The sequence below is a fragment of the Scophthalmus maximus genome, chromosome 16, assembly GCF_022379125.1.
Source record: "Scophthalmus maximus strain ysfricsl-2021 chromosome 16, ASM2237912v1, whole genome shotgun sequence".
Lineage (NCBI taxonomy): Eukaryota > Metazoa > Chordata > Actinopteri > Pleuronectiformes > Scophthalmidae > Scophthalmus > Scophthalmus maximus.
In genome coordinates, this window is record NC_061530.1 from 12,153,395 (window position 1) to 12,175,819 (window position 22,425).

Consider the following 22,425-nt stretch of genomic DNA (forward strand, 5'->3'; position numbering starts at 1 on the left):
CAAACACCCGAAGGAAATAGCACAAAGTAGACTGGCTACATAAGAAGTGGTTATAAACTTTCTGCTCACATGAAGGAGGATCAACTGAGGGTGGGTGAAATGTTCTTTCTCTTGCAGAAAGTTCGCGCGGCGCGGCGGAGAAGTGAGTTTGAAGTGAGGGCGGGCTGACTCAACCTGCCACTCCCCGCTCAGGCCTCCGCGGGAGCGCGCCTGCTGCTGCGCGCTGTCACGCTCCGCAACCAACAGGCTCGGAATTCCAGGGAGGAAGTCGCTGAGATTGGGAAACGCGCAACAACTCTGCAAAATAAAAACCAAAGCACACACACACACACACACACACAAGAACACCCCCTAACCCGGGATCTCGGGGGGAGAGCAGAAGAGAGAAGACAGCGGTTCCTCGTCGGGAACAGTGGAAACCTCCAGCTTTTGGAATATGGACTAGAGGCGGCGGGTCGCAGCAGATGGACGCGGCGAGAAGTTTGGTGTTCGTGGGGGCCGTGCTGCTCGGAGCGACGGGCGCGCTGGCCAGAGAAGGTGGGTCACTTTGTCTTTCTCCAGAGCCTCTCTCGTCCTTGACCGTGTGTCGGAGCTTGAGCGGTGTGTGTGTGTGTGCGTATTTGGGTGAACGTCTGAGGTCGAGCCGGGGGCCGAAGGAGGCTGATATTTCTGGGAGCACATTCCTCCGCGGGTCCGCTGCCCTCGTCCCCTCTCTCTCTCTCTCTCGTGTCTGTCCCCCTCAGTCACTCTGTCGAGGAAGGGGGGGGGGGGGGTCCCACACCTGTCACACTGAGTTCAGGAGTCAGGACCCAGCCCGCTTTTGTTACAACTTCCAGAAAGACCAAAAAAAACCAGGCTCCAAATGTGCGAAGCTGCGTCGCAGCTCGCGGACGCGGACGCGGCGTTACGCGCGTCGCCCTGCGCGTAAACAGAAGAACCAAACAACAACAGCCACCAGCAGCAGCACCACAGGGCAGCGCATTGTTCGCCCAGGATCATGACGATGTCAATCATTCACTGCTGCCTCCGAAGAGGACATTGTCTGATCGAGGGGCCACTTGCCAGCGAGACGAGAGCCTCACTGACCCAAGTGCTGTGCGGCGTCGTCCCACAAAACTGTTGTAATACAAACACAATTAAAAAAAAAATGGGGTTATTAAAGATGAGCATAAAGGGGCAGGGGATACATGTGTGATCAAATTGAGCGGGTTGCTTCTTTTCAAGCCTTTCAAAAAAAAATAGTCATTTTAAATAATAATGATAATAATAAATAATAATAATAAGTCATAAAGCAATCGTGTAAAATGTTTGATGCATCCCCTCAAATAGGAGGCTTGTTATTGACCCTCCTAAACTTAAGAAATAACATGAATATTGTAGTGATTTGGACTTGTTAGTCAAAGAATAGGTCTGAACCAATAAATATTGTATTAATCGTGACAATATAATGTGTTGGTTGCAGCCCTATCAGATGCATCGGATAAAAATCTGTTTTAGCTGCACTATCAATAAACCCATCAGCTGTTTTTTTAAAAAGCCTTTTTATGGTTTTAAAGCTCAGGGCAAAAATATTGACATCAATAACACTGAGAAATTCCTCTTTATTGACATGCACTTGACAGTTTTTTTAAATTAAAATGCAGTTGTGAAAATATCAGACCCCCCTGCTGCATCGGAGAACGGCTTTTGCAGAGTAATAACATTTAGCGTCTATATCAAATGTCTACATAGGAATAATTAATTCAACTTCTCTTAACTCCTCAAATGATTAGAATGAGTAAGAAATACTGGCTGAAAATCAGCTGCCTCCTCGAGTACACACACACACACACACACACACACACACACACACACACACACACACACACACACACACACACAAACAAAGCCAACAGTCACAGGCAAAGTGAATTCCCAAATACATCTGCATTGTTGGTGGGAACAGGTTGGTGCACTTTCCTCCACAGCGTCGATGCTCCGAAAGCATCAGCTCAGTGTGAGCGCTCTGATTGGTCATTAAACCCCGACACATGGACAAATCTTTGTAAAAGTTGTACTTTTGGCCACTAAGTATGGTTATGTCACTGTTTTTGTCTACACACACACACACACACACTGTGGCCAACAAGTGTATGACTCCAAAGGTCAGCATCTGTGTTGTTGTTCTTCCTGTAGTGGTTGGAATATTATTTCAGCAGCATGCCCCTGTGTGTGTGTGTGTGTGTGCGTGCGTGCGTGCGTGCGTGTGTGTGCAGCCCCCAGAGTTCATGTCCTTGTCACGCTCCAGTGCACCCATTGAGTAGAGCTCACTGTGAAGTGATTAAGTCCTACCGAGTTGGCCTCGGTGGCAGGTTAACTCAGCCAGCCGTGAGTCACCAGTCTGTTAGTGATCTAACTCTCTGAGCCGAGGAGGGGGCCACCGGTGGGCCTCACTCAACCAGCCTGACAGGGAACTGTCAGCAACACTTTCTTGAGTCTCCTTTTTTCTGAGGCCTGAGGGGCAACACCTCATTTACAGTACTCTGACACAAATCTGTAGAAGAAATCACTTCTTTGCCAGGAATAAAGAGTTTCTTTCCTGTTTCTTTGATTTCCTCTTCTGCAGAGACCACGTTTCTACGTGTCTGTTATTTTGGGGGGAAAGTTGTTGGTTTTGTTTTCATCCTGTATCAGTGGGACACTTTCTTGTAGTTAAAAATCTAGTAATTCAGAAAAGGAAATTATCATTCGTTGTTTATGACACGTACCTTGTAATTGCAACATCCTTGGCTTGGACCTCCATTGCATTTCACCCCTCCTCTCTCCCCCCTTATTCTCTGACACTATAAAAAATTGAGGCAAAAGCAACAAAAAACAACCCCCCCCCCCCAAAACAACACCTTAAAAATATACACAGATATTGTTATTGCCCAGTGTCGATTTGTCAATATACCAGTATTTCTTCTTCATAAAATGATATATGTTTTTTCCTGTAACCTGAATCATGACACAAAATAGTTTTGTAGGAACATTTCGATTTCAGATTAATTTATATCACATAGTCCATGTGATTAGAATCAACTACTACACTTTTCATCAATGCTCGATTTTATTCATCTAGTCCTAACCCAATTTTAGATTCTTTAGTTTTGAAACAGTAAGTTACTATTTTTTAAATTTATTTGTCGGCACTTTTTGTGGAGTCTTTATGTAAAGAAACTGTAAATGCAAGCTGCAGGTGCTTACAAATTGTAGTAGACGTGCGAGAAAGTAGGCCCGAGACCTGTGACGTGTTTGTTGTCTCTCTGTGACAGGGTGAGTGAGCGAAGGGTTCCCGCCTGTAGCTCCAGAACAGCACGGATCCTGTTCTGCTTGTCTGTTGAGCAATACCTGTTTTTTCGTACTCGGCCGTGCAGTGAAGGGCTAGAGAAGAATGTGTTCGGGGAGGTTGGGAGAAATTTGAGGTTTATGCAAGACGCATTTGCGAGGATCAGCACTGCATTCGAATCAGGACTGACGCGTTAAATTCGAGGGCTGAGAATGTCCTGTTGGATCAGGTCGGTCTGTGTGTGTTGAGCTCTGACGGGAGCTGATCTGTTTGAGCAGAGCGGAGGCCGGAGGATCATTGTTGACTGCTCTGGTGTGTCACTGCAGGCTTTGGCACCACGCGTCAGTCCAGCTCCTGCCGCAGCATCCCTGCCACCATGTTTGTGTCACTCTTACCGTAGTCACACTGGTAAACACACACGTACACACTCCCTCTGCTAACTGGCACGCTGCCACACACAGGTGTGGCGTCGAGCTGGCTTTTTAGTTTTCACTCAGTCGGACCGAGCAGCACACTGGTACAGGCCAGTCGGCCTGCGGTCGACACATCCTCACCTGTACAGACCGAGATCAGATCAGTCACTGTTAATTCGTAAACAAGGGCCTAAGGGCTTCTAAACCCACTGTGAACTCGAAGACAAACAATCAAAGTACAAGTAGGCTGTGCTTTCAAGCTGTTCATACATTTTCACTTTCTTTAATTGAGTATTGCTTCTTTTCTCTGTTTTACATCATTTATTAGTTGAATGTTTGGACAGTTGGTTGGAACATTTAAAAATGTGGCTTTGGCCTTAAGAACTCGTCCTTTCTGACAGTTTATAGATTCAATTAGAGTTTTCAGTTCATGAAAAAAAGATGGAAAAACAATTGTCAGTTGCGGCCCTGTAGTTTCAAGTACCCGGGCTGTTATTGAAGAAAATTCCCTGTGATCCATCTGGAAAGATACATGATTTTTTCGTAATTGTCCATATACCGTAAAATTCGACAGGGGTCACAGTTCATTTTAAGCCACTTGTTTAATCAGCGGTGGCACTCCTCTCCCAGAGAAGGAGGCAGGTAGGAGTTCCCTGTCTCTAACATTGACATATGTTGAAACAGGGACTGAACAATCAACTTTCTGGTCCTTGCTTTTCATCAGCTGATATTTACCAAATGAAGTGCCTGACCCAGAGCTTACTAGAGGCGTCATGAAACTTTAAACGTTTAACTGCTGTTCTAGATGAAGGTTGAAGCAAAGCGAAGGTGTAGACGGGGGGTATGATCGAAGAGAGATAGTTTGTATGATGGTGTTGTAGACACCGCCCTGTGGAGTGGCAGCACTCGAAAGGGGGAATGAAAAGCCCCTCTCACTCACTCGTGAAAAAAAACGTACACGTGTGTCATCATGGAGATATGCAAAGACACGCATTCCTGTGAAATGACACTTTGCAGAGCCCAAAAAGAATTGGGCAACGACTCGCAGACCGAGGGAGTCGTGACAGGGAAAAAAATGAATGGGAGCAAAGGGGACATTTTGAGATAACTTGGCCCTAAAACCGGCTAATAAACTGATGTAGCGAGCGACTTTAGAAGAGGAAGGCAGCGATAGTGACACGACAGCAGGCAGTCGAGCAGAGTAAGTGATAAAAGAGAGAGTATTTTAGGCAGAGGGGATGGAGGGGTGAGCAGCTCCTCACAAGGACACACACACACACACACACACACACACACACACACACACACACACACACACACACACACACACACACACACACACACACACACACACAGCCGTTGCTGAGAGACTTTTGGAGAGCAAACAATGAGGGAATAAAAGGAGAGGAAGCTGAGAACTGGCTCTGCGCGCATATTTGTTAGAAATGGAAAATCTTCTCTGATGTGCTTTCTGTTACGGCACATTTACCTAATCCCCAGTGCTGGAGCTGTCTGTGTGTGTGTTTGTGTGTGTTTGTGTGTGTGTGTGTGTGTTTGTGTGTGTGTGTGTGTGTGTGTGTGTGTGTGTGTGTGTGTGTGTGTGAGAGAGAGTGTGTGTGTGTGTGTGTTGTAGTTTGTGGGAGTTTCAGGAAGTTGAATTCTGTGTGTGTTGAGGTGTACTGTCTTAGTAGAAATGATTTAAATGCTCCAGGATGAAACCCTGACTTCCCACTCTGCTCCAGGCGCAAAACTATTTTCCATGATGACATCGCTCAAGGAGGCGGTGATTAGTCCTTTGATTTGATATTTGACACAAGCTGCAACGACTGGGTGTGTATTTTTGGCAGCCACACTATTTATCAGAGACCCATTTGCTGCAGTAGCTCACTGTCAGATTTTCATCCAGATCTTATTTGCACTTCATGATCCAATACATCCAATGGAGCTGTGAAATGGGTCCTGCATGCTTGGAAATCACCATGAAACCTTACACATTGATAAGAGCATACTATATACCATGAGCGCATATCACCTGAGGTTTGTCGAACCTCGGTGAATCATGAAAATCAGCTTCCTCATGCCGGCCAGCACTTCCTGTTCCTGCGATGATCCAAAAGGAGCGACGGAGATAGCACCGGGATGAGGAGGGAGGAGCGGGGGTTGACCATTGAGGGGCCGTTGGAAGGAAGCCAGAGGAAGTCATTTATAACCCCGGCAGAGGAGGGACTGTCCACTGTGTGACCGCCTGCGGAAGCATGGGAGCTATGTGTCTGAGAGAGCCCCCCGTGAATTGTAGCGCTGTGCGACCCTTAAAGTAATGCTGTGTGTGGCCCACTGTGGGGAATCTGTGCTCTCTGCTGCCGGTGGAAAATATATCATGTGCACCAAGAGACAGACCGAAGGCGGTGCATGCGCTTTGTATTTCAAAGAGCCAATTCAAGGCCACTTATAAACAGTTACGCAGTCAAATTTTTACAGTCATCCTCAGCATTATTTGGCACATTCGTTCTAAAACTTGGTTATATAAATATATGGAAAAACAACAAATTGTCACATTTGAGAAATTTAAATGTTTGAGAATATCTGGCAGTTATGCTGAATAAATTACCCTCCATTACTTGGATTAATTGGCTCATTATTCCGGCACCGAACACAATCAATGGACAGGAAGTGTACAGTGTTCATAATGTGAGGGACCTCTGGTGTTAGATGATTTGGAAAGCGTGTTTTATATGAACTTCTTATTGATTATGGTGTTAGCAGTGATTATCATACGTTTCACTGTTTTCATAGTATGAAAACATTATTCTAAAGCACACTTTATACTGCTAAAGTAATTTGATGACTTAATTCTAGAAGGAGTGCTGGTGCCCCAAGTAAGCCTTAGTGAGCAAATATTTCTGCATTACCCCACAAATACATCCATCCATCATGCTGTTAGCAGTTCAGGCAAAGTAGTCCAGACATCCCTCTTCCCCAGCAACATTTTCCTGCTCCTCCTGGGGGATCCTGAAGTTGTTGCTAGGCCAGATGATATGTATTCTTTCCAGCATGTTCTGGGTCTACCCCAGGGCCAAGCGGTTGCACATGCTTGGAAACCCTCCAGTGGAAGTCGGCCAGAAGGCATCCCAATCGGATGCTCGACCCACCTCAACGGAATTCTTTCGTTGCAAAGTTGCAGCGATTTCACTCCGAGCTCCCCCGAGGATATCAGAGCCTCTTACCCCACGTCTAAGTCTGAGCCCTGCTACCCTGCAGAGAAAACACGAATTTCTTACTGTCGGTTATTTTCGATGATTTAAGGTTTCTTCTAGGTCAAAGTTGTTTTGGGGATTTATTTAAAGGTATAAAATAAACACTTTAAAACATTCTGGCCTGAATATGGCTTTATTTGTTTGTCTGAGTTTTGCAGTAAGTAAATAGGAGCATTTCCAGTTTTAGTCAGGAGATTTGTGATCTCTCAGGTGACAGTGGTTTATTTTAGCTGTTTGTTTGGATTGACAATAAAACTGTTGGAAATAAAATGCCTGTTTCAGATGTTTTTAGTAGTATTTTTTTGTTGTGTATGTGTACTGATATGACGTTGGGGTCAAATGTCATCTGTGTTGCAGTGTGCCTGGGCACAGATATGAAGCTGGCACTGCCCTCCAGCCTGGAAAACCACTACGAGACCCTGAGGTTGCTGTACACTGGCTGCCAGGTCGTCCATGGCAACCTGGAGATTACACATCTTCATGGACAACCGGACCTCTCCTTCCTACAGGTATTTTGTTGTGACAGTGAGCAATATCTAGCAATATGGCACTTGAGGAGGCTTTTCCAACCTGGAAACCAAAGAGGCATAGTCATTAATAATAAAACAGAACTCACAAATAAAGCAAGTCTTTAATTAGTTAGTATGTTTTTTAGTCAATCCACCAATTTTTCTGCCCCGTCAGTTGATCCCTTTGTCTCTTCACCTCTTCTTCCCCAGGGGATCGTGGAGGTGCAGGGTTATGTACTCGTAGCCCATGTGTCGGTGAATGTGGTGCCTTTGGACAACCTCCGGATCATCCGAGGCAGCCAGCGGTACAACTCCAGCTTCGCCCTGGCTGTGCTGGATAACACTCTGGATGGACAGGGGCTCAGGACACTCCGGCTTCGTAGCCTCACAGGTCAGACGACGGTATAGTCGAGCGTAGATTTGATGCCCCCGAAACATTATAACCTGAGTGGACTGGGACTATGTAAAACTTGTTTTGGCTCATTCATCTTATATTCATCAATATATTCAGCGTAAATTCTTGGAAGCTCTTAAGGTCAATCAAACATAATAAAATGTTGTGCTTAGCTTCTCTTATATTTGATGTCCCCTGCAGAGATCCTGTTGGGTGGTGTGTACATCTGGGGGAACCCCCAACTGTGCTTCCCAGACCCCCAGAACATCATTTGGAGGGACACCTTGGATGAGCAGAACTTCCACGCCAGGGTGCACCGACTGCAGCCTCGGGCGGCTAAATGTGAGCAGCGAGAACGACTGACTGAAGTATTGGGCATCCCATAGGTTACTGTGCAGAAAGAGAAATGACACTGCGCTACAGTGGATAATGAAACAACAGCAAGCAGCTCACCGTGTTTAAGAAAAGGAAATGGTGTGCAGTTCTGATTGTTAGTTTGTATGTTCGACAGACATCATCTGAGTGTCACTGTGAGCTTCGACATTTGTGCTACAGGGTGAAATGTGCAGATTATATTCGCTTCAGATATTCAAAGTGCCCATGGATAAATTCTTATGGATGAGGTTATTTTATTTTCTTGCTAAAATGTGGATTAAGTGCTTCACTCTCCTTATTTGACGTTCTTGGGTTTCTCGTGGTTCAGGTCCAGATTGTTCCTCTGCGTGTGGTAAAAACTGCTGGGGAGAAACTGCACAGGACTGCCAAACCTGTGAGTTAAAATAATGTGCAGAGCATGAAGGTGACACTGTTTGGTTTTCACTGGAAGACGTTCAGAGCAGGTGAAGTGCAGCTGAAACCTTTTCTTTTTCACTTTTCATTCAAAGTGACCCGTATTAGATGTGCGTCTGGCTGTCAGCGGTGCAAAGGACCGCTGCCCAACGACTGCTGTCACATGCAGTGTGCTGCTGGATGCACAGGACCCAAAGACTCGGACTGCTTGGTAGACCACGCACACACACACACACACACACACACACACACACACACACACACACGCACCCCGTCCTGTGTTATGGACTAACATGTTTCCTTGTTCCTATCCAGGCGTGCCGTCACTTCAATGACAGCGGTGTGTGTAAGGAGAACTGCCCTCCCCCTACGATTTACGACCCCATCACCTTTGAGACCAAACCCAACCCAAACAAGAAGTTCAACTTTGGAGCCACCTGCGTCAAGACGTGTCCCTGTGAGAATTAATTTTGAAACGACGCTGTTCAATCCGAGAAGGCTGTAAAACAGTGCTCGGCTAATGGCTGATGTGCAGCTGATGATTACGTGTCTCTTTGTAGGGCACGTTAATGATAATTGACACAGAGGGAGCAGGAAAAAAACGTTATTTATTTGCAATCCTTGCTAATTTTCCCCTCCATGAAATAAACCTGCCAATGTTTAGGCTTCTAGCTTCAAATTTCTTCATATGTAATTCAGTTTCATTTTTCCTTCTGCGAAAATGACCTTTAAACCCTTTGTGTCCCTGTCTGTAGATAACTACCTGGCTATGGAAGTGGCCTGTACTTTGAATTGTCCCGTAGCCAACAAGGAAGTTATCATCTCCCACCCTGATGGAACTGACACGCAGAAATGTGACAAGTGTGAAGGGGACTGTCCCAAAAGTAGGTGTCATTGTTTACATTTGCATTTGGACAACAATACTTCATTTTTATAATAGCTATCCAGAAGTCCAACAGAAGAATGACTTTTTTATATTACGTGGCTCTGATAATGTTATGGCTGAAGCTTTGGGGTCTTCGTGTGCCCTACATGGTGCTATTGTACATTATGATTGAGATGTGCTGCACGTACTGATGTTCTGATGCATAGCATGATGACAAGTGAACCAAACTGTTTCTGCACTGCCTTGTTGTTACTGGGATTTATCTCATGAATCAGGATTGGTGCATTTAGCTAGGTTCGATCATCTGTGCATAGTAAAAAGTGGAACATTTGAACCACTAGCTTGAACAGTTTGGCAATTACCTTATACCCTGTTGTTTAATGCATTATACAACACTATATTTCATACTATGCTGATGGTGTCCTGTTTTGTATGGAAGGATGTTAGTCACTCCTTTCCTGTCATTTTGGACATTCTTAGAAAGTTTAGGTTGTTATCTGGATTCATGACTAAACGGTTGAACTCTGTCATCCCTGTTCATATCTCAGTGTGTTATGGTCTGGGTATGGACAACCTTGGCGTCATGGAGAACCATGGCATTGCCATGGTAACGTCTTCAAATGTGGAGCAGTTCAACAAGTGTAAGAAGATCTTTGGCAGTCTGGCCTTCCTCCCTCAGAGCTTTGCAAGGTGAGAAATACATTGGCCATATGAAACATTAAGCTTACAAGATACTTTAGAAATGACAAAATAAAAGAATTGCCCCCACAGAAGCACAGTATGATTTCTCTTGTACTTCAAATTCCAAACTCCTGTTTCTCTTGATATTCAAACAAAAAAATCTGAGCTAACCTTCATGACTGGAACAGCAAATAGAGAGTTTACACAATAATGTGTCGGGATATAACAACAAACTTTCACACAGTTGAGTCTGCTTGTCCTGTTTACTCATATCTAACCCGAAAGAGATTGGTCTGGAGTGGATGACAAAGATGGCTGTATTTCGAGTCACAGCGTTAAAGTTTAACAATAAAATTAGAGCACAACATCAAATCAATCGGCTTCTTGGTCAACGTAAGCTTTACGCGAGTCTCATGTTGTTTTTGTCCAGGGACACTGTGAGCAACACCTCAGGACTGACACTGGAGCAGTTGAGCACCTTCAAGCAACTGGAGGAGATAACAGGCAAGTGTTGATCAAACTCCTTTTATTTATTTATTTATTTATTCAATGTGCAGAGATCAGTAAGAGCAGAGTTTCTTCAATTCAATCTACTTTTCCATAACACCAACTTAGAAGCCTGTTATATCCAGCGTACTACATCTCCTCTGTTTTTAGTGTGTTGAGTATTTATGTCCGTCTGATTTTTTCTTTCTTTCTGCAGGCTACTTGTACGTTGAAGCCTGGCCTGAAGAGTGGACTGACCTGAGTGTGTTTGAGAACCTGAAGGTGATCCGAGGCAGGATGCTCTACAAGTAAGATTTTGCCCGTCTTACCCATCTTTCTCTCATTAACCCTGGAACATTTACCTGTCTGCTGTAAGATATTTAATGCAAAAGATAAATGTTTTTGTTATCTCATAAGTTACTGTCGAGTTTCTTTCTGTGTTGTGCCTCACACCATGTCCATCCAGCGACACTGTGTCTGTTTTGGTGCTCCGCTTTTTTTTTCTTTCTTTTTTTTTTCAAATGTGTGTTTGGTTCCATTGAGGAAGTTTGTTCACTTTCAATGTTATAAAGTCTAATTATTAGCCAACGCAGCAGCTTTGACATGCAGCACACGTCAGCCAGGATAACACAAGGTGCTTATGGGACGCCATCTATTGTATCACGCTCAAACTAGGTCGTTGTGTGAGATCTGCTTGTCTGAAACTGTTTTAAAGCAAGATCTGAAATTATAAGCTATAATTTGTTTATTAGGGCAGACTTGTTATGTCTTTACTTTCATTAAAGTGTAAATCTTGCTTTTTTTCTTGTCTTTTCTGGTCAGTTGCTCTCATGTGGATTGTTTTTCCTTTTTTATATCATTACTAATGACATAAATGAGTTTTTCGCTGTTGCTTTCATCATTTTACTCCTTTATTCTGTCCACAATTAGTTTTCAAAATATCTTTCTTTTAATTGCAGTCCTTTTGTTTTAGTTCTGTCCAAGATTCAATCTTTTCTGCTCCCTTTAACTCTCACATATGTTTGTCTAAATGTGATGGTGGAGAATCTCAGGTTATAGAGCACTTCACCAGGCCTCAGTATTAAAAAGTAATGAACCTAACAATGATGAATGCAGTTTGACGTTAGATCTTGTGCTATACATTCATATCTTTAGGTTAGTTTTAGATATTTAATCAAATTGGAACAAACTATTCCTATACCTGTCGATGCTGTGTTTAAGTCAAGTTTGGTGTGATTGCTTTATATATCAATACGCAACAAATAGTTCCTTGTTCCCTGTTACAGGAGCTACATTTTTGAATCATTATCAAAGATTTTCCCTTAAAAATGATCCATTGCTGCTTTTTCCCTCTTTTTAGGGGTGTGTTTTCACTCGCCCTCCAAAATCTACACATCCAGTCTCTTGGATTGCGTTCACTACGCAGCGTCAGTGGAGGTTTGGTCCTGTTGCACAACAATTCCAAGCTGTGCTACACCAATTCACTGCCCTGGGGGAGTCTCCTGCATCCCACTCAAGGACCCCACCGAATCGTCAGCCACAACCAGGACCCCGAAGCCTGTGGTAGGTGAAAACGCACTTAATGTTTGCAGAGCAGAGCAACGGCAAGGGCCCATCAAAGTTATTGTGGGCTGCACTCTGATTGAACACTGTCTTTATACAAGTTAAACACTTTGGCCATAGACAATAATCCCACCCATTTAAATATACATTTAAATATATTTAAAGTAATATTTGTGATATTGTGTAATACCTTTGTAACAGATAGCTGCTTGTCTGCACTGTCCTTCTTGGGGATTTCTTGTACTTTTTGAATGTCCAAAATTCATAATTTTCACTGTAACAAGAAACCCACACTTAACAAAGTAAGTCTGAATGTGTTTTCAGAGGCAGAGGGGCGCATTTGTCACCCGCTGTGTGATGGGGGCTGTTGGGGTCCGGGACCCAGCCAGTGTGTGTCCTGCAAAGCTTTCCGACGTGGCATTGAGTGTGTAGAGCAGTGTGACATCTATCAGGGGTAAGAACGTTTGTGTGTGGGTGTGGCTGCACTAAATCAATAAAAACCCAAGTGATAATGTTCCAAAGACTTCAGTATACTGTGTCATTACAAGTTCTACAGTTAATAATCTAAAAGTAATCCTGCATGTGCAACATAGGAGAGAAAGGTGTGAACAAGTGGATACATGAGTGGTTGACTGGTTTGGCAATTGCCAAAGGAGTCACAATAAATCAATCTGGAAGCTTTTAACGTAAATTTTGCCCTTAAGCAAATGTACATCATTGACAAAGCAAATTCATGTCATAACGCTGGGGAGTCAGCCTTTTCTTTGAACAGTGACCTGGTGTGCATTTGTATTTAAAATCACGTCTGCATTATATTATTGTTAAGGCAAGACAATAATGCATTATTTTAGTCTAAAATTACCGTTTGCTTGCAGAGCAATGTCAAAGATATAATCATGTAATCACACTATGATTCACCTTATGGTTGATAAACAACAGACATTGTGATTCAGAGAACAAGTTGACCTGTAGAGCTCCTCTTTCAGGGCTAACTTTATTTGTAGCGGTGTGTCAGGCGCTTGAGATAAATGCATTTAACAAAATGGTAGACTACATTACACCACTTTGTGCTTGTGTTGCAGAGCTATGCGTGAATACACAGACGGATCTTTGTGTGTCGCCTGTCACACAGAGTGTGGACCTCTCAATGGCTCTGCCTCCTGCCATGGCCCGGTAAGATAAGTCACAGTGTGATTGTGGTGGATTTCATTTCTCAATAAGCGCTGAATGATGTCTCATCTGACCAGCATGTTATGTTGGTCCTTATGGAACGTTTTATTAATGTTATATTTGTAACCAAACATCAAGCGCTGAATTTTATTAGTCAAGTGAACACTTTTTGAGTAACTAATTGTTTTTAGTCAAGTTTTAAATTGAAGATGTTTAGGTTCTGTGTTGTTGGTTAATCATAACGTATAACGTAGTATAAAAATCTAACAATTCATTGGTTGATTGAACACATATGAAAAATAAAATCCCAAATTGATGATTATTTACATCCCTGAAAATGCCTTTATATGTGGATTTGAATAAAAATGTTTAAATATGTGGCCCAAACATTTCAGAGCATATTACAAAACGGCACGTAGACAATGCACACTGTGATAAAAATAAATCATTCAGGCAGAAATAATGAAACCGGGTGACGTCCCTGTGCTCTAAATGTCTAAAGGTACATGCAATGTCCACTACTGATCTTTCCCCACATATCGGGCCTGTCTATACTTAAAAAAAAGAACCCTCCAAATGGTACAGATAAAAAAATCAATAATAATAATCAACCTAATTAAAACTGTGTGTATAAATGACCTTAAATATTTCCCTCCGCGTCTTCAGGGTGCAGAACATTGCACAGAGTGTCGAAACTTCCAGGACGGTGAGTTTTGTGTGGACCATTGTCCCAGCGGCGTGAAGGAGGATCAGCAGACTGTGTGGAAGTACAGCAACGCGACAGGACACTGTCTGCCCTGCAACACCAACTGCTCTCTGTCGTGAGTGGATGCACAGATCTCAAATGCTCGGCTACAAGCGCACAATGAGAACAATCTCACACCTCAGGTTTCTCTATTTTAGCTGCACTGTGATGGATGACAGAGGTTGCCCCGTTGATAACAGGACAGGGTGAGATAGTGTTGTGCCTTAGTAGGTTTATTTATTAATTTTCTTATGAGAAACAGGAGCTGTGTTGAACTGTTTCTGTCTGTGTAGACCGGCTACGACCATTGCGGCTGCGGTGGGTGGGGTGGTGCTCTTCTTCATCCTGCTGGCTCTGCTGGTCTTCTACCTGAAGAGGCAGAAGAAGCTGAAGAGGAAGGAGACCATGAGGAGGATCCTGCAGGAACATGAGGTGGGCATGGGGCTCACTGGGAGTTTATTTGTACTGTTTGTGAGATGAATGAATCTACCATGCGCTTTCTCCGTGTTTACAGCTGGTAGAGCCTCTAACGCCCAGTGGTGCGTCACCCAATCAGGCTCAGATGCGAATCCTAAAGGAGACAGAGTTGAAAAAACTCAGGGTGCTGGGTGCAGGGGCCTTTGGTACCGTGTACAAGGTCTGTGATCCACTTCTACAGCGGAACTGACTGTTGCAAAGATGAACAAATACAGCTTTAGCTGTTATTTAGATAATATGTTTTATAGTTTTGATTACTGTTTCAGGGAGTGTGGGCTCCTGATGGGGAAAACGTGAAAATACCAGTTGCTATTAAGGTATTACGAGAGAACACCTCGCCAAAGGCCAATAAAGAAATCCTTGATGTGAGTACAAGCCAGATACACGCACACTTACAGGAGCTATAAATACAGTTCACAACCCCCCCAACATGTCTCCTCTGTCTTCTCCCAGGAGGCCTATGTGATGGCGGGGGTTGCCAGCCCTTACGTGTGTCGTCTTCTGGGAATCTGTCTGACCTCTACGGTGCAGCTGGTCACTCAGCTGATGCCATACGGCTGCCTTCTGGACTACGTCAGGGAGAACAAGGACCACATTGGCTCACAATTCCTCCTCAACTGGTGTGTCCAGATTGCCAAGGTACATAGTCACGAAACAAGATATCGCAAACATTTTTCGGAACTGTTCCTCCAAGCCCTCTAGTAAAATTTCAGGAAAATATTTAATATTAATACAGCTGGAAAAGATGCACAGCAAGCAAGCGTGTGTGTGTTGATGACTGTAACGAAATGTTCTGAAAACAGCTGTAGTGTAACAGCAGTGTGTGAACGTTGCTGTTGATTGTGTCTGTCACCTTATTCTTCTTCTTAAATTGGATGTGGTATCGGTTTGTGTATTTGTGGACACATGGATTTGCGAGTGACGGATCCGCATGTGTGTGTTGTTGGTGTAGGGGATGAGTTATCTGGAGGAGGTGCGGCTGGTCCACAGGGATCTGGCCGCCCGCAACGTTCTAGTGAAAAACCCAAACCACGTGAAGATCACCGACTTCGGCCTTGCCCGTCTGCTCGACATAGACGAGACTGAGTATCATGCTGACGGAGGGAAGGTAAGATGGGACTGTGGCTGTAAGAGCCTCGGCACAGGGAAGAATTCCAATTCATTGATTTATGTTTTTGTTTTTTTTAAACTTGCTTGTCTTTGTTTCTAGGTACCAATTAAATGGATGGCTCTGGAGTCTATTCTGCACAGGAGGTTCACACATCAGAGCGACGTCTGGAGCTACGGTCGGCATCACTCAGTGACAAAGTGTTAAAAAAACTGTAGAGCCACTTTTGGAAGTCTCTGTTTCGTTGTTTTGGATACTGACATGCTGATTTTACATGTACCTTAATTTCATGGCAGTGTCTTTAGCAAACTGTTCATTTTTCAAGTTTAACTAAATTTGGTGGATGTTTTATTTTGGACTAAAGCTCACGATCTAATGATTGTACTTTTCCTTCTCAGGGGTGACAGTCTGGGAGCTGATGACGTTTGGCGCTAAGCCCTACGACATGATCCCAGCGAGGGAAATCCCAGAAGTTTTAGAGGGAGGAGAACGACTTCCCCAGCCGCTCATCTGCACCATCGACGTCTACATGATCATGGTCAAATGTCAGTGGCATCGATGATGCTTTCAGTCTGTGTTTAAGCAATTCAATAATTTACCGGGCTGGTAAATATGCAAACGGCACATGAACAGGACTTTTACTTACACTGTGGTTCATTTTCTGTTTGGTCGAAACAGGAGAAGTTAATGTTCCTGAGCAGTTTAGTTGACCTTTGTGTTCTAAAGAGTTTTGGAAATAATTTAATAAGCAAGTTCAATGAAGAATGTCAAGCTTTCTGAAACGGCTCAAATGTGTTGAATTGTCCATCATCAAGTAGTAGTTTGATTCAAAGTTGCTTGTATGACATTGTGATTCCCTCTTTGAATGGCAGGTTGGATGATTGATCCAGAGAGCAGACCGAAGTTCAAAAATCTGGTGAATGATTTCAGTGTCATGGCCAGAGATCCCCCTCGCTATGTAGTCATTCAGGTATGCTTACACGAGTTTCATGTTGTCAAAGTGTCATTGTTTGTTTTTGTGTCCAATGTTTCTCGATATTAGTCGAAATCTTTGTTTGTTAATCTGTGCTGTGTTCTCGGCACGGTGTCGCTTACAGTATATAAAGATTTTAACTCTATTTTTCCCTCCTTGCTCTTGTTTCGCTGTCTCACAGAATGATGAGCAGATGAGCATGTCCAGCCCAGTGGACAGCCAGTTCTTCCGGATGCTGATGGAGGAGGAGGGGAACAATATAAGGGAACTGCTGGATGCTGAGGAGTATCTGGTGCCTCAGCCAAACCTCTTCCCCCGGGGTCAGGGGGACGGGGCTCATTCCAACGGGCCGTCCAGACACCAATCATACAGGGTAAGTAGGTGATGACAAAATGTTTAGAACAATCTCATTAAAGTCATTTGTACTTGGCTGCTTTGATATGTATCCGCCATGGAGATCCAGACTCTCTCCTCGTCTGTTTTTCATGTGTCGCCCCTTCACTCACCAGCAGAGCAGAGATCAGGGCTTGGATGTCGAACCCTCCATCGCAGGCGGCCCTCGGAGCATGTACTCCTCCCTGAGCACTCTCGGCCGCAGCCAGTACCCTACCCTGCCATTAGGAGCCAGCACCTCCAACGGCCTGTGGACTCCTCAGTACCCGACGCTGGCTCGCAGCCCCTCGACCGGAGGACAGTCTGACTCAGTCTTCCTGGACGGGCCTCCTGACGACCCCTCGCTGCCCCCGGCCAGCCCTGGACGCTACTGCAAAGACCCCACGTGCCCCGACGGGAGCCAAGATGACCTGGAGACAGATGGGCCGAACGGCTTTCATCCTCCTCATCCCTTTCATCACTCACTGCCCAGACGTAGTAACGGCCATAATCACAATCGCGCCTTGCCAGGTGAGTGGGTGATTGAAAAAAAAAAAGTCGCATGAAAGGAATGGTATGATAAAATATCACATCTCTGAATATTTAGATCTGACATTTCTTCCCGTGTTCACCTGAACAGAGTATGTCAACCAGGAGGTTCTGGATTTCAGACCGGCGGTCCCCGAGCGGCCCACCACGCTGCCTCGGAAAGGCTCCCGAGTAGACCGACGCCTCCCAAATGGCCTGGGCACCGGTCAGAGCGTAGAAAACCCAGGGTACTTGGTCCCCGTGAGCTCCGGGGCCTCAACCTCTCCGGCCTTCGACAACCCCTACTACCTGGACCTTGTAGCTAAAGCCAATGCGCTGGCAGGGGACGGAGGGCCGCAGAGAGACGGGGGAGTGCCCAGGCATCTGAACGGGTTTGTGACGTCCACAGCAGAGAATCCAGAGTATCTGGGACTTGCAGACACCTGGAGTGGACATACTTGAAGAGAGGGAATAGAAGTAATGTGATGAACTCAAGAGGAGTCACAGAGTCTACTGAGGTAAAAGAGGAGCGAGAGAAAGGGAAGATGGATGCGTGTGTGACAGAAATGACCCGTGTGTGTGTTTGACATTAGGAATGAGCAGATGGACCCGAGTCTTCTCTCTTATCATATGAAGCACCCACATCCAGACCAGTTGAGGATACTCGGCAGAAGTCACAAAAATCCCCCCGTTGTGACACATCATGACTCAACACAGTGTGGAATTAATCCGGTGTCCTGGGCGTCATTTGTATTCCTGTCTTCCTCTCAGCAACCTGCGACTGTTAAGTGCCAAAAAGAAGTTTACCCAGCCGCTGCAAACGACCCAGTACTTGATAAGCAAAAGGGTTCACATTTGTGGAAACCCGCCACGGTACAAGACGAGTCCGATCGTCGCAGAATACAACATGTGGCGGGATTCACACATTTTTAAGATTGATTTTGTTTTAATTATGTTTTTTTTTTTCTACATGTGGAGTATTTTGTTTTTGTTTTTTTCCTTCAATTCCTCATATGGTCCTCAGTCCAGCTAATCAGGGAAACACATAAAGAACACTTTGACAAAGTGAGCCATGGTATGCATTGGGGATTACGTTTAGTATTCTGGTCACTTTCTCCCAGACCTGATGGGGGTCTTCAGTACACTCAAAGCCATTTTGTTTTGGCCGGAGAAGGCCCTGCAGCCCATCTGGCCAGTAGATATGCTCCCAGAAAGAAAGGCTTCCTGTATGGAGAAGACATTGAGGCATTGTGCTGCACTGATGTATGTGGTTGTTAGTGTCTGCGGCTGCAGCTTCTTTGTGGTACAGCAGCTGAGATACGAGGTACGGGCAGAATTTGAAAAATAAAACTGCACAAATAACAGAAAACACTGTTTGTGTTTAAAAAACACAGTGGACGAGTGATTAAGGTGGAGAAAACCTTTCAGGGATCGACGGGTTCGCAAAAAAGAATAAGGGAGAATTATTTGCATTTTAACGATGCACTATGCAGTAAATGTGTTAGGTTACTGTATATGCCCCCCCCCCTCCCCCCAAGCTTGTGTTATCAATTTTATATTTTCACTGTGCAAGAATGCATAAAAGCTGTTGGTTGATACAGTATATCCCAAAAGAGGTGAAGAATCAGTTTGTTACCCTTGTTTTTAATTGGTAACAATCTCATACCAACAAACATTGTCGTAGCTCTGTTGTTTGTGTATTTGTGTAAAAGTTGAGCAATGCACTGGAGGAAAAATGAAAAACGTCCCTCTGCTCGGTTTGGATAATAAATGCACGGCTCAAATTCCATTCGGCAAGAGCACACTGGCATCCCAGTTAATAATCTACAGCATTTTTTTGAAGACAGTTTTTTTTTCTTCTCTTCATGTTAACTAGTATTGGGCTGGGGGAGGTTGAGCCGAGTCAATGGAGCCATTGTCCGACCCCCATGTCCTTGTTGGAAAGTCAGAACTCACACGTCCCAGTGACTGATGTTGTCACAGATTTGAAAAGACAGAAGTCGAGGTCTCTTTTTTTTTCCTGCGGAGGTTTTGGGACTCTGTAGCAGAATGTGCTTCAGTAATTTGGGCTCGTAATCCCGAACAAGTGAGCAGGCGACATCATTTTCCCACATCTTGTCGTGTACCTAACAAACTGCATCTTATCATCCAGCTGCACCCAGCTACTACTGAGATTCAACCTTTTTCTTTTTCTTATTTTTTAAGGAAGTACTTGTCTGAGATGTGTAATTTCCACACAATGAACAGAGTGTGTCTCTGTGTGTGTGTGTGTGTGTGTGTGTGTGTGTGTGTGTGTGTGTGTGTGTGTTTGTGATGAGTGGGAGGTCGAATGTGTGCAGCTCCCCGTCATCCTCCACCATCACTTCACTTTCACTCTTTAAGTCTTTGGCAAATTTTACTTTGTCTTGATGTTCTCATACGGGTTTTGAAGAGTTTTGTTCCAGAATGAGATATCTAAATATGATACCTAATCTCAGATAACAATTTCATTCATAAAGATAACTTCTTTTTTTTATATACATGGAAAAAATGGTAAGATTTAACTTCAATACCTGCAACCATTGTATACTAACATTGTATAGAATTGGATTTATTTTCCAGTGATATGATTCATATTTCAGTTTTTCATGTTTATATTATGAGTGTTTTGGAATGAAACCCTTCACGTGTCGTTGCTGTCAGTCGAAGACCTCATATCTCCACAAAGTCTACATTGTAGGAGAAACCCAGATTTTAGAACATCTAACATTTACATTAAACCAGTGGCATTTTATGAAAAGGTTTAAAAACATTAATGAATGTATCATTTTGTGTGTGTGTGCCGGAGCACCCCGTGACTTTTTTTTTTATATCACACAGTAGCGCCAGTAAAATCCTCAAAGCTTTAAAGCTTCAACTGTGAGGCGTGAGGACGTTTTTCAGCAGATGTGAACGTCACCTCGGCTGGAAACACAAGGTTTTCACAGGATGGTAACGACGCTATGGCACGGCTCACAGATGATGAAGAATGTGATATTTACCTTGCAAATAATGAGACCACGGCACACAGCTTTAATGCGGCCACAGTTAATGTGTGTGTGTTTACACTGCAGTGTCATTCTTGTATGTATTGTTAGTTTTAAAGGTTGCCTGCACATCACCGAGGAAGCTCACAGACGGGGGGGGGGTATCTATCTGTCTGTCTTAATACAGTATGTGTTATTTCCATTTCTCTAGTTCGTTGACAGCTATTTCAAAATTCAACCATTCACTTCTCACTAAAACTGGTACAGAGCCGGAGGACTAGGCATTATCCTGTGGCCTGGTGGTCATGGCAACATTTTCATTCTCCTCCCATTGTCAACGTTATTGAAGCTTTCTGATTTGTGATCCTTTGCGAAAGCAGTTAAATTACAGGAAGGTACTGATAAAATAAAATATCTGTAATTTACATTTTGAAGAAAAATGTATCTCTCTAACTTGTCACATGAATATTTTTTCACAGTTTGTGTGATTGTGACAGGACATGAATAATAGCCATTATATCGGGAGTTTTACAATGCAAATCCTTTCCTACCTGTTTGGTCAGTAAGCCCAATTGTGTACATGTGTAGTATATAAATAAAGTGTATATGTATCAATAAAACAATCATTTTGGTAGCTAATTTGATTAAATACATTGTGCATTGTGACCAGTCGCTCTACTTTGGAGAGGGTAAATATGTAAGAAAATATTTTATGAAGAAATGGTCATTTTTATATGGAATTGTTTGCATACAATGTGTGTCAAAAGCATATAAAAGATTTAAACTTCCAACATGTTTTGATCCTGGATTATCATTTTTTTGTGGGTGTGCATTTCTCTTTCTTCTCATATTCTAACTTTTATTGGAACTAAATTAAATCTCAGATCTACATCGATAGGTCTTTGAACCATGGTATAATAAAATGGACCCAGTGAGCTACAAAAATGTGAAAAGATTTATCTACCACTGAAAGTTACTGAGAACTTTCTGCTGCTCCTGCCACCCAGTGATGATGACTTGAACTACAACCAATGTTCATCTAAAAGACCCATGAATTAGCTTTAATTCTTTGCGACAGCAGTACACTCAGTAATCTTGTCTCTGGTTTTCTACTGATTCAGTGTAAACACTGTACATTCGTTGTTTGCCTCAATAGAATAAGTAATTCTCTGAACCCGCTTGTCTACTTGAATCATGAAGTTACACGTATTTCCCAGGAAGTAGCTTTAAACTTCTTCCACACTGACTGACCGCATCATCTTCTGAGGTACGGAAGAAATATTCAAACCTGAGACTATTATATGCTTGAATCATTTAATAAGAGGTAAATGTGGTAAATGTCACATTTCGTAGTACGTCTGTTCCAACTGAGCCTGCAACAAAAACTGTAAACTATCAAAATACTATGCGAGGGCATGAAATGTGGAAATAAAAAAAAAGATGTGGTTCATTACAGTATCTGGAAAAATTCACTGAAAATGTTAGTAATTTGTTTACTACCAAGCACTAGTGTAGTAATCTGCTCGTTGATGACCCCAGAATTGTTAAGTATTAATATGGTTATGTTTAGGTTTCGGCAGTGTATCATCTGTATCCAAAAGCCAATAAGATTCTTGTTGCACCACAGACTAATTCAACAACTTTATTAAAATTTTACTTCATAACACAACTATTTATTCTCAAGTCTTGAGTATACATATTATAGTATATAGGAGCACTCTTAATTCATTTTCCACAGTTTCTTCTTTTTTTCATAACATCGAAA

The 22,425-nt window shown here is 43.5% G+C and overlaps 1 protein-coding gene across 2 annotated transcripts; it reads left to right on the forward strand.

The window, feature by feature from the left end:
• The first annotated feature begins 255 nt into the window (after positions 1-255).
• On the forward strand, positions 256-21,451 carry erbb2 (erb-b2 receptor tyrosine kinase 2). Of its 2 annotated transcripts, none has more exons than XM_035613049.2 (27): positions 256-537; positions 7,332-7,483; positions 7,694-7,874; positions 8,079-8,219; positions 8,581-8,646; positions 8,762-8,877; positions 8,982-9,123; positions 9,422-9,550; positions 10,101-10,242; positions 10,664-10,737; positions 10,937-11,027; positions 12,080-12,282; positions 12,607-12,736; positions 13,365-13,455; positions 14,119-14,273; positions 14,356-14,403; positions 14,491-14,629; positions 14,712-14,834; positions 14,941-15,039; positions 15,128-15,313; positions 15,627-15,782; positions 15,885-15,960; positions 16,181-16,327; positions 16,655-16,752; positions 16,937-17,128; positions 17,265-17,658; positions 17,768-21,451. In XM_035613049.2, exons 1-27 carry the CDS (start codon positions 465-467, stop codon positions 18,115-18,117), a joined length of 3,894 nt encoding a protein of 1,297 aa, XP_035468942.1. In that variant the 5' UTR covers positions 256-464; the 3' UTR covers positions 18,118-21,451. The 2 variants fall into 2 exon arrangements, with proteins under 2 accessions (XP_035468942.1, XP_035468943.1); XM_035613050.2 differs by having other exon boundaries at positions 257-537; positions 17,268-17,658.
• The last annotated feature ends 974 nt before the right edge of the window (positions 21,452-22,425 follow it).

What these genes read in the sequence shown, in the direction of transcription:
- erbb2 (XM_035613049.2), top strand. Translation starts at nt 465, where the DNA reads ATGGACGCGGCGAGAAGTTTGGTGTTCGTGGGGGCCGTGCTGCTCGGA. An exon ending in CGGACCTCTCCTTCCTACAG is followed by an intron (nt 7,484 to 7,693) that starts GTATTTTGTTGT and finishes CTTCTTCCCCAG; the next exon opens with GGGATCGTGGAGGTGCAGGG. An exon ending in GGTGTGTCCAGATTGCCAAG is followed by an intron (nt 15,314 to 15,626) that starts GTACATAGTCAC and finishes TTGTTGGTGTAG; the next exon opens with GGGATGAGTTATCTGGAGGA.